The sequence below is a fragment of the Sylvia atricapilla genome, chromosome 8, assembly GCF_009819655.1.
Source record: "Sylvia atricapilla isolate bSylAtr1 chromosome 8, bSylAtr1.pri, whole genome shotgun sequence".
NCBI classification, from domain to species: domain Eukaryota; kingdom Metazoa; phylum Chordata; class Aves; order Passeriformes; family Sylviidae; genus Sylvia; species Sylvia atricapilla.
The window spans coordinates 13,845,488-13,857,493 of record NC_089147.1 but is presented as its reverse complement, the minus strand read 5'-3'; the positions used below and the strand labels follow the sequence as shown (position 1 = coordinate 13,857,493).

General features: G+C 57.9%; 1 protein-coding gene across 2 annotated transcripts in view; it reads left to right on the top strand.

Annotated features, from left to right (window-relative positions):
• Positions 1-5,915: 5,915 nt before the first annotated feature.
• Positions 5,916-12,006, top strand: part of KCNIP2 (potassium voltage-gated channel interacting protein 2) — a 42,550-nt gene continuing 36,459 nt past the window's right edge. Inside the window, exon 1 of one of the 2 annotated variants that reach the window (XM_066323713.1) lies at positions 5,916-6,156. In XM_066323713.1, coding sequence (XP_066179810.1) covers positions 6,084-6,156 — 73 coding nt within the window. In that variant the 5' untranslated portion in view covers positions 5,916-6,083. The remainder of the gene's footprint in view (positions 6,157-12,006) is intronic. The other variant, XM_066323714.1, reaches the window with a different exon arrangement.

Here is a 12,006-nt window from a genome sequence, read left to right as displayed (position 1 = left end):
CTGCGGCTGCTGAGAGTCCTTCGTGCTGGTCAGAGCCCACCTACAGCACAGTGTGGTTGTGCCCAGGGGGACACTGGTCGATCAGAGAGGTGATTGCAAATATGTATGATAGGCAGCACCCTCGAGGGAGCATTGCTGAATGCTGTTGTCTTTCTAAAGCTTCTTTGGGCCTCCCTGGCAGGTGCTCAGGGATGCAGACCTCAGATCTGACCCAGTCTGGCTATCACCCCTCAAGGCTGTGACTGACTGCAAAAAGAGATGCTCAGGATGGGGCTTCCCCAGCCTCTGCCCTACACCTGTCCACACATCACTCAGGACCAGCAGCTTGTGTCCAGAGGAGTCCCTGCTCTCCAGGACAGGATGGGGCTCTCCTGGAGCCCCCAACATCTCAGCACATCCCAGAGGGCCAGGACAAGCACAGAGTCCTGTGCTGCCCTCTCCCAGCTTGGCAGCTGCCGGAGCACAGGCTGGGCCATGCTCTGCATCCTCTGCTCTCTGTGCTGTCCCTCCAGGGCTAATTGAATCATGTGGCTGGAAATTGAATCCAATTGAATAGATTAAATGAGCCGGGCTTGCCATTCACTGCAGCACAACTCAGAGCCTTGCCAAGCTGCTGCCAGAGGCTGGGAGCTCCCAGGAGTCCCGTGGGGGCAGGAAGGGGCTGGGGAGGCTGCTGGGAGATGGACACCCACTGCGCTGGGCTGCTTCTCCAGCTCTGCTGTGACAGATGAGCCCTCAGCCATTTCTCAGTGATGTGCAGCCTGGCTGTGTCCCAGGGCCCACAGGTCACTCTGCTACAGACATACAGAGGTTGGGTTGGCTTGTTTCCCTTCTGAAGCAATTAATGACTAATTAGCTGGAGCTCCTCTGCTCCAGGGTTCAGCCAGGGCCTTCTCAACAGTGTACAGGGGCTGGGATGCTCTAATGCCCTGTGGCTGCTCAGGAGTTCCAATCCTGTTGTTCCCCCAGCCTACAAGTGGAGCAAGTAGTGCTCCAGCAGCGCCCACCTGCAGCACCCCAGCCACATGCCCTGCTTTTGGCCCCTCTGCTGCAACCCTTGCCAGGACAGTGGGATGGGACAGGATGGAATGGGATGGGCAGGTGAGAGCAGAGTGCCAAGATCACAGTCACAGCAGAGACATCCCCTCCCATGGAGGTGAGCTCGGGCACAGGGCCCTGCCCTGGCAAAGCAGGAGGACAGGTGTCCACAGTGTGGACTCATTCGTGATGGAGAGGCACATCTGGTCTCATAGCAGACCTGAGCTGCTGAAAGAGTCCCTGGTGTGGCATCCAGCGTGGCATAAATGAAGGTTGGAAATAGTATCTAGTTCCTCTTTAATTAAAACCTGAGCCCACAGGCACTGAGCACACAAACATGAGCCGCTTTATAATGCTGGGAGGGCTTGTGAGACTCAGAGTATGTCCTGAGCCCAGGAATGCTCCAGTCTCCACTCCCCAGACCGAGTCTTTTCTTCACACAGATTTTGTATCTGTTATGCAGAAGTGGCAAAGAAACATTCTGGATGGACACAGAGCCCCGCTTCAGCCCACCCAGCAGTGAGGCCATACTGGGGAATCCCTCCTTGCTGGAGACATAAGCAGAGGCAGGTGACTGGCTTTCGAGGATACAGAGTGATGCAAAGTCCTTTCTCCCTCCTGCACACCCAGATTTCTCACACCTGCTGGTTTGCATTTGACAGAGGAGTTTCCCTTCCTCCTGCAGCACTCCTGCTTGCAAGGCTCTCCCAGCAGCTTGCAGCATCATCTGTTCCTCCTCCAGCTTTGCAAGATTTTTCAGCAGCTGAAATTCCCCCAGGGCCTGAATCTTACAGTGACTCCCACCTGCCCATGTGTCTCAGTGAAGATGGGATCAGCCCTCCTGTGTGTGTGCCTTGGCTGATGTCCCCCTGGGGCATCACCTCCCAAGGACCTGCTGGTCTGCTGTAGCTCTTCAAGATCCCAGAGACCCATCTCTGCAGAGACCAAGGGGCTTGTCTTGGTCTTGTGTCACCGAGATCCATTTCATCTGCAGAGGTAGAGTATTGTGGTATATTCCTGAGTGAGGCCATGTGCCCTGCCTGGAGCCCTCCCAGACACTTGCACGGCCATGAACATCTCTGCTCCAGACTGGGGGCTTGTCTGGGTTCTGGGAGGGGAATAGCCCCTGCTGCAGAGCTGCTTATCTCCATGTACTGGCATGCTTGCAAGGGGTGAAGCTGGTTTAAGGAGCTCCTCTGTTTGCCTCTGGCTCTGGAGCCAGTCCCTGGCTGCTGCGTCCCTTGTCTCAGCCCAGGAGCTGCCTGGGAGCCCTCTCTGCTGTGGAAGCAGAGATGTCCCTTGTTGCCAAGTGTAAATCTGAGCCCAGAGACACCAGGTGACCACAGTCAAAATAGGATTAATGGCATCTGCTGGGAGCACATCCTGAGGAGTGCTATTGATGACCATGGCTTTAAAATACTGTTAACAGTGGATAAAGCACCGTGATTTCGAGCACTCGACAATTACATCTCTGTTTGAAATTTCCTTAAGATAGGATCAGACTCCTGAGTCCTGCTCTCTGCTTTTTCGATAGAACTAATAAGAATGGAGATATGCAATTAGAGAGTGTGCAGGCTGGTAGGGCAGATCAATGCCTTGTAGTTACCTAATGAAGTGTTAAATTATGTCTTTCCCTTTCCCTGTCCCCCAGTCACATCCACCCCAGGTTGCTTGCGGAGAGCAGAGGGCCTGGGGGAGAGCTCCTTGCATTCCTCTACTCCTGAGGTACGGCACCCAAGCACTCCGGACTCCTCTCCAGGGTCATCTTCTGTGGTTGAGACTGTCTTGTGTTTTATGTTGAGCCTAAGGTTCAGGGGAGTGTAGGGACTTGTGGCCCCAGAGTTGGAGTATCCCAGCAGGGAGCAGGAGGCATAGATGAGCCAAAGGGATCAGTCCAGTAGTGCAGGGTGAAGGTCCTGTGGGAGGAGCAGGGATGGCTGTGGCTGGGCTCAGCTTGGTTCAGCCTGGGGCGTGGATGAGGCTGGTGGCAGCCTAGCACAATTCTGCCTCCAGCCAGGCTCTTCATCTGGTGGATTTCCAAACTTGTTCCCTTCCCCAATTACGACAAGGCTGCAGTGGCCACACGATGACCTGGGGATAAACAAGGCTCCTGGACAGCGTGACCCTGCTCCTGCTTTCCAGCTCTTCTCACCATTGGAGTCATTCCTGGCTGCAGCTGCACTGCCTGGGGAGCAGCAGTAATCCCGTGCAGATGTCCCTTATCAAAGCTGTGCTGTCTCTGTCAGGGTGACAGATAGGCCACTTAGGAAACATGCCTTGTACCCGGGCCAATGTGGATGGGTGATTTCCATCATGATGAGGCTGTCTGAGTGTGCCCGGGGCCACTCTGCCCCTGAGAGGCACATGGCCTGGGGTGCACCTCAGGGGGTAGCACCGTTTCGACCCCCAGCCTGTCTTCCTCCGCGCAGGATTGAGTTCTCAGGTGCTGATAGAGCTCTTTCTCTCCTCTGGAAATTGTTAATCCAGTGACATCTTCTGCAGTGCAGACCACCAGCCCTGCCTGTGGCTGGCCCGTCCTGAACCTGCTGATTGCTTTTGTGGTGGATGCGGCCAGCAGCAGCCAGGCTGCTTTGATTAAAGCCTCAGACACTGCTTAGCTGATTTTCCTCAGCCTGCCCCAGTCATTTTGCATCTGCTGCATGTCCTGGAGAGATTGAGATGTGTTGCAAGGGATGCTCAGCATTCTGGGGTGACGCTGCTGCTGTGCCTGTCCTTGTCCAGCCATGTTCACCGAGGCATCTTTGCACCCAGTGCACCCACAGCAGGGCACCTGTCTGCATCTGGACAAGAGGGCAGAGACTAGACCCATTCCTACTTCTCCCACCCTAGCAACCTGCAGACCCCCAGCTCCCAATGCCCAGAGGAACATTTAGGGAGGACGTTGTATTTTTCCCAAGCAGAGAAAGGCTCAGAGGCTGTGAATCCTGGCAGAATGCCCAGTCCTCATGTCTGCTAAGGAAAGGAGCTGTAACCAGCGATCAAGTGAGTTGTGTCCCCCTTTTTCTACACTGTGGGGAGGCTGGGATGTGTCAGCCTGGGCCTGGGGCTGCCCCATCCTGCCCTGTGGTACTCACCAAACTGCCCGGCTTCCCCCTCTCCCCAGCCTGGCAAAGCATCTCTTGCTTGCCTGCTGGAACAGGAGCACTTAGCTAGGATAAAAATAGCCATGTTTGCTTCCCAATGGACTAGGGATGGCAGGAGGTGAAAACTTCCCTGTGCAGCTCTGCTGGGCTTGTCACATCCAAAGCCGGATCGACCCCGAGGAAGGTGAAGTTGGTGGGTGAGCTTGGGCATGGATCATGCAGTGCACCCAATCTACTTCCCTGGGACAGTGCTGATCCCAAGGGGCACCCAAGAAAATGTGGCCAAGCATGTGGCGGAGAGGTTGTAGCAGGGAGGTTGAGGAGGCCAGGGAGCAGCAGGATGGACAAGCCCAGAAGTGCAGGGGATCTGTGGGCTGGCCAGGCTCCAGCTTTGCTTGTCAGGCTAAGCGGAGGGGGCACTGCCAGAGCTGTCCCGGGAGTTTCCCTCCAGCCAGTCACTGCAGGCTCCGTGCGTTGGCCACAGGGAGGGCTGGGGGAATGTGTTTAGTTCTCTGAGCATTTCTCCACTGCGTTTTCCTTGCTAAATGGCTCTTATTTTTAGATCCAGGCAGTTGCTAAGCATCACTGCCTCGCTAAGGCAGCTTCTTTCATGGCTTGACACCAAAGCACGCTGACAACACGCTGCCTCGTGAGCACGGCCCTCCCTCCCCGCTGATCTGGATTCCCTTCTGCCCTGCGGCTCCTGTGTGCCGGGCTGGCACGGGGATCAGGAGGCATGCTTTGCCTCTTCCCGAAGCCCCTGCTCTCCTCTGTGTCTGCATGGGTGAGGGAATGAAGGGAGGAGCGCTGGGAGGCAACGGGAGCTGGACGGCCCCTGAGACGTGCCCAGGACCCCTGTCGTGGTGCAGTCAGTACTCAGGCAATGACATGACAAAAGCCCCCGGCTTTGTCCATAGCGGGGACTCTCCAGCACAGTCTGCATCCCCCGGGGATGGCATCGTGCACAGATGGCAACAAATAACCAGGGGCAGCAGCGGGACATCAAGTTCTCAGTGCCAGATGTACCGGTGGGCTGTGAGCTCCTCTCTTGGCAGCACCGTGCCTCTGGAAAGCCTCCCCTGCTGCTTCAATCTTTCCCTGGGGCTGCAGGAGATGGGGGTAAAATCCTGCTAAAGACTCCAACCCTGCGTGGGAAGCCACGCTCGGGGTGGGGACGGCAGTGGGACCCGCTTCTGCGCTTGGCTGGAGGCAGGGGAACCAACCTGGCCGCCCTCCCCACACCTCTCCTGCATCTCCTGAGCCCTGCCCATCCCCTCCGTCTCGGACCGATTTCTCATCCAGCTTCTCCCCTCGGTCTGAGATGCAACAGCCCCGCGGGACCGGGCAGGGCTGGGGTTCCCCTCCTGGGGGTCCCAAGGCGCAGTGGGACCTGTGGGCACTGACACGCAGGGCTCTGGGGACCCTCGCTCCCCCGCAGCGGGCTGTGGGAGTCTGCGCGCCTCCTGCCCCGCGACTTCTCCAATCTCTGTCCCTTTCTCCGTCCCTGCGCGGTGCCTGATGCCCGAGTCTCTTCCGAACCGCCGGAGGCCGCACCTCGGCGCAGTCCGAAGCAGCTCTTTTCCCTGCCTCCTACCGGGAGCGCCCCCGCTCTCCGCCCCCCGCCCGTGCCTCAGTTTCCCCGCGGCGGCGGGGCCGGGCTGGCGGTTCCCGGGAAGAGGCGGGGAAGCACGAGAGGGAGGGGGCGGCCGTGCCCAGCCCCGGCGGCGGCGGCGGGGACCGGGGCGGCTGCGCGCTCCTGCTGCCGTGCCGAGCCGTGCCGAGCCGAGCCGAGCTCCCGGCACCGCCGGCCCCTTGCCGCTGCCGCGCTGAGGGGCGCGGGCGGCGGGGCGGGGGCAGGCGGCGGCCGCGGGCAGCCCGTGCCCGCCGGCGCAGCCCGTGCGCCCCGTCGCCGTTCCCCCCGCCGCTCGGCGGGGCGGGAAGATGCGGAGCAAGGGCAGGAAGGAGAGCCTGTCCGACTCCCGCGACCTGGACGGCTCCTACGACCAGCTGACGGGTGAGTGCCGCCGCCGGGGAAGGTGCAGCAGCCACTCGGACCACGGCGCCGGGCGGTCCCGGGCACCCGCTTCCAGCCCCGCTGAGCCCCGCTCCCTGCCCGCTCCGCTTCGCCGCACGCCTTGCTCGGGGACAGGGGGAACGGCCGCGACCCCGGCGCTGGAGCAGGGGGACAGTCCCGACCCCCGGGGGGAGGGTGCTCCGGGGGCGATAGGGCTGGTCTCAGCGTGCAGAGGTTGTCCCGAGGCAAGGAAAAGGCCCCCCGGACGGGGGGTGGGATGCTTGGATCGCTTTTGGCCGCTCCTCAAGTTCACACTCCCTCATTGTTACGCCCAAGCCCCTCGGGACGCCAGGGTCTGGCGCTGGGCCCTCTCTGCCAAGCCTTGGACCCCCGCTGCACCCTGGGGTGGCACAGCAGCATGCCGGCCGCAGGTTCCCCAGGGAAGACAGGCTCACTCTGCTCGGAAAACCCCAGCAGCACCACGGTGCCTGGTGTCTTCACCCATCACCCGGAGTCCCTCGGGGCATCCCTTGAGACGTCCTGGCCCTGGATGGGATAGCTGTGGGACAGAGAGGATTAAGACGACCCATTTGTGACCCTGCTGTATTCCCCTTCATCCTCTGCCCCATCAGGGAATTGCCGAGCATCCCACATCCCCCAACATCTGCCCATCCGTCACACTTCATCTTCCACTGTCCGACAGGGAAGCAGCTGGGCTGGAGCTGGCAACACCCCTCCTTCCCCACGTGCCCTCCACAGCTCAGGCCAAATCCTGTCCCTTTTCAAGGCCTCTGTGGCAGCAGCTGTGAAATGGGGCAGCAGTTCCCACCTGCCTCCTGGGACGGTGGAGCTGAACCTTTCCTCAGCCGGTGGGGTTCAGTGTCCTTGTGCTGCAGGCACTGCTGTGTGTGCACAGGCGCCTTCCCTGAGTCCCGGTGATGCTTTTCCTGCTGAAGTCTGGGGTGGATTTCAGGATTTGCTCTAGAATTTCAAATAGGTGGTGGTAGCAGAGCAGGACCTCTGCTCTGCTTTCCTGAACAGCCCCACACATGAGAAACGCTTACTATCTACCCAAACGTGCTGTAGGGAAGATATTTTTGATCTGTGTAGGAACTTGGAACCCACACACAACTTTTGGTTTCTCCGGTAACTTTAAAATGTCCATATGGATTTAAATCAAATCAAAGATAAAAATAAATTCCAGTCTTTCCAAGACTGAGACCTTTTATGCCTGAGCTTACCTCTGAGCCAGCTGTGCAGCAAGCTGGATGGAATGGAGCTGTGCCACCATGCAAGTCCCTGCCTGCAGGGATGGGGCTTTGGGGAAGTCTTTGGGGAATAAGGCTGGAAATATCTGCCCCATTTCCCAGAGTGTGGAACAGGCCCTGTAGGGCATGTCACTCATTTCTCATCACTGTCAAGTCAGTGACCTGCCAGGGCAGAGCCTGCAGTAGCACCATGAAGGAGAGGGAGCTGGTCCCAGTGGTACTGATTTCCCCTGTGCTGGGTGAATGCAGTGAAGCTGACCCGCCCTGTGGAGGGAAAGTTGTCTTTCTCCCAGAAAGTGTGGAAGTGATGCAGGCAGCAGAAGAGATGCAACCTTAACTCTAGGGAGGGTTTACTAGCTTGACCCTGGTCTTGTCTCTCCTGATAGTCTGGAGACGTGGTGGGGAGTCGGCACCTCCTTAGGGCTGTAGCAGAGCTCTGGGGTGAAGCTGGCAGTGCCTGTGTGGGCTTGGTCTCTATCTGCAGACAGGAGGGTGCTGCTGGCACCTGCTGTTTGGTAGCTCAGCTCTGCTTGGGGTCAAGCATGAGCAGTTTGGGGTGTTCCTGCAGCTTTGGAGACCCTCATCCATCAGGACATGTCAGAGTTTAGAGGACATCTGCCATGCAAGAGCTGTTAACTGGGAGATGGTGTCAGGTGAGGCGACAGCCCCACAGCTGCTCCAGTGATCGCTGCGTGTACAGGGACAGCAGTGAGTCCTGCTGCCTCCTCATCACCGCCCAAAATCAGGGGTAAGAGCAACGTGATTCCCACTTATGCATGCCCAGAGAAGGGTTAGCAACACCCACTTCCAGAAGGAGAGGGACTAAACAGGAATCAGGACCGCCAGCCATGCTCAGGGTAGAAACACTCCACAATGTCCACTCATTCTTAAATTTATAGAGCTGTTGAAAATGCGGGTGCAGTGACAGTCCTCACTCCTTGCAGCGTCTCCAGCGATGCCCGGCTATGTGCGCACGTGGATGTGTGTGTGAGAGGCCGGAGTGAGTGAGATCTGCCTGCGGGTGAGCAGTGGGGAGAGCAGCAGCGCTCCCGGCGCCGGGGGAGCAGGGGCAGGCTGCGCTGGGGGTGGCCCCTGCCTGCCCTGACCATGGTGCAGCAGCGTGGGGCAAGGGCAGGATGCAGCCGTGCCTGCCTGGCTGCTGAGCCCGCGGCTGGGCACCCACCTGGGCGTTAAGGAGAAAAATGTTCAGGTTACACCACCAGGAAATTAAACTGGTCCATTTCTGGGATATTTAGATGACGCTAGCGAGAAATAAAAGCCATCCATAAATTACATTATTCCTCCAGCCTCTAATGGCATGAGCGATTAGTGTGCAAGCAGAGCCCAGAGCCAGTGTCTCAGGACTGCTCTGGCCATGGCTCTCTACGCAGAAGAAATGGGAATCCAGAGCCACTTTGTCCCGAGAAGTGCAGGAACAGGATCCCTGACCCTGAATGCTGGCAGTGTGAGAGGTGAGTGAGCTTGGAGGAGGGTTTCCCTCCTGCCTGATGCTTCACCGGGATGTGTGGGCATCAGGGCTGCCCTAGCTCCAGATTTGGAGCAAGGGTGGGTGGCGTGGTACTTGTCTTACCCCACTGAACAAACCCTTCCCAGCGATGCTGTATCCCGTGAGCGGGACAGTATGTGCCAGCACAGGGTCAATATCTAGGCTGTCTGGGGTGGGGCAAAGCCCCTAACTGCCTTTTGGAAAAATGAGGGATTCACCTCCAGGGCTGTTGGGCCTCCAAAAAAGGGTTAGGAGGCTCACTTTTCACCCTTGATTTTCCACCTCTGTCTTTTTTCTCCAATTGTCATGATCTGGGGACTCGAGCAACCGCTTTGCTCCACCCCAAAGGCAGCCGCAGCATTTGCAGGGTTGAGCAATTGCTATAGAGATCATCTGCAGAGCTTTGGGATCCTCCTATCTCCAGAGGCACAGCTGATGGATGGGGACTCCCCAACTCTTAGCACTTTTAGCAGCCCACCCCGTGAGATGAAAGCCTTAGGCAGCGGTGTAGTGGCAGCGCAGCATCTGGCTGAGTTCTCCTCCCTACCTCGAGAGAGGATGTTTCAGAGGTATTTCTCCCCATGGCAGTAAGAAAGGAGAGGTGGGGCCAAGCTGTCCCCCACAGATACATCAGAGGGAGAGCAGGCCAGCTGGATCGGTGGGAAGACAATGGGAGCAGGGTTCCAGTCCCTGCTATGGGATAAAGCTGAGGAGCTGTGTCCTGGCAGTGCTGCAGGAGGGTCCCAGGTGGTGGGCAGATCAAGGGCTGTGCCAGGGGCTTGTTCTGCTGCCACTAAATCCAGCAGCTTCATTGTGTCTGCTCACTGCCCATGATCAGCCAGGTGGGGGGAACATCTCAACCAGCTTGCCATAGCGTAGGACTTCCATCTGCACAGGGCATAATTTATTTCCCAGAGTGTGGAGGAGGTGTCAGTGCTAGCCTGTCCCAAGTAATAGTGTGTATAGGGGGAAGCACTGGGATCTGGAGCTGGAGGATGGAGTGACAGGGTCATTGGGTGGGAGCAAGAGCATGAGCAGGCAGGGGCTAGCGTGGCTGGAAGTGTGCATGGCAGGTTGTGTGCAGTGCCTGTGTGCTGGATGGATCCTAAGGAGAGGGACTGGGGTGGAGACTGTGGCCACGCCCAGAATAAAGGTCCTTCTCTTGCCCAGTTGCTTCCTTGAGAACAGCCCTGGGTGCACAGCCCTGTCCTCAAGGGTCTGGCAGGGCCAGCTACCTGCATCTCTCTGGTCACTGTCAGGTATGGGTTGTCCCTTCCTCCTAGCAGCAGCCCCCAGTAGGGGTGACACCCGCCAGTGTCCTTTCCCTGGGTGTCTGACCCGTGGGAACTGTGTGTTGCACATCCCCCTGCTCCCTCGCTAACCTGCCTCCCCTCCTGCTGCTGCTTCATGCAACCTCCCTCTGCTTGCCACTTCTGCTCCTGCAGCCTGGCAGTGAGGCTGGGCTGGAAGCCACACTGACCCTCGAGCCAGGTCCCGGAGCTCCCAGGAGGTTGTCTGTCAGGGTGGGGTACTGTAGGGAAGGGTCTCCCCGCTGTGTGCCAGGGTTAGGGGCTCCCATGGGTCATCTCTGTGCCAAAGCGCCTTGCCCTCGATGACTGCTGCACCTTCCTGGGGTGATGGGACTGTTGCCTGACTCTGCCTCATCTCTGTCTGCTGTCTCCCTCCTGGCATCTGTACCCTCTTCCTCTTCCCTCCTTGCTGTCCTGGCTTGTCTGCAGCCCTCTGATGCTGATGACTTCTCTCTCACGGGGTGTGTGGCATTGCCAAGATCCTGAGGGTCCCTGATGGAAGAGATGCTGCTCCTAGCCACACATGGGGCAAGGAGCGTGTGAGTGATGCTGCTGGGTACCACTGCTCACAGGCAGGTTGGATTTTGCAGGTGGAAAGGCTGGAGCTGAGGTTTTGGCAGCCGCTGCTGCATCCCTGCAAGCAAAGGCAGGTTGGAGTCCATGGGGAATTGGTGGCACAGGATTAATTGGCAGGAAGTTCGTGGATTTGGTTGGGCCGGTTAAACAGCTGATCTCTACAGATGCTGATGCATAATTCATGGATTGTCAAAACTTCGGCCAAGGGATACAGCTCCTGCTGCACAGGGCTGGCCATGGACAGGCTCTTTCATCATCTCTGTGTCTGGCCATAGAGTTTTTCCTCACTGTTGGCCATATTACAACTGGAAAAGGTGTCTCAACTCAGTGGTGTTGTTCTCATACTGCGTGTTGCGCTGCAACGAGTTGCCCTCAGAGCTTTGGGAGCCAGGACATGAGGAGGTTTGGTCCCTGGAGCAAAGTCTGGGTTTTCCAGCTGTATTGGGTCCATATGTCCCAGCTGGACTTAAGCCTCATGCATTAACATCCTGGACATCAGTGGGTCACGCCAGCCCTGAAGGACAGGAGAGACCCCGTTCATGGAGCTGCCTCTGCCTCACTCCTCATTAGTGATGTTTTCATTAGGGGAAGTGGTTTGATTTTGTTTAAGCCAAATTGCTGTGCTTGGGAGATGATAAATCCATCTGCTGGCAAATCGCTCTCCTGCCGCCCGGATGGATCCCAGCCCTGCTCTCTAATCATATGGCAGATAAATGAGCCTTTAGTGAAACAAATCTCCCTCGCCAGGGGGGCTGAGCTGGGTGGTCTGATGCCATGGCGAGGGCTTCTGGCTTGAGGTGGGGGCCCACAACCCTTCACTAATGCTGCAGAAGTCTGAAGGTGGTTATTGCTGAGCAAGTGAACTGTTGGGGTTGTTGCAAGCAGCTTCCATGGGAGCAAAGGGGCAGAGGAGTCCCTTTCCATGGGGCAAGATCTGTGGATGGGTCCAGAGGTCATGTTCAACCCACTGTCAAAGCCAGAGTGCTCTGCTGGCAGCTGGGGCTGGGTGCATGCCATGCCATGGGAGTGAGTGGCAGGGTACAGGGGACGAGTGACCCTGCTCTCAGCGATACTCCCCTTTGAGGGTTTTGCAAACGTTCTGTGGCAGCTGGGCTGTGCTGGGTGGGAAACTCTTACTGGGGTCCTCCTGCCCCCGCGTTGCTGTGGCTCTGTCTGCCTCTGGCTCTTA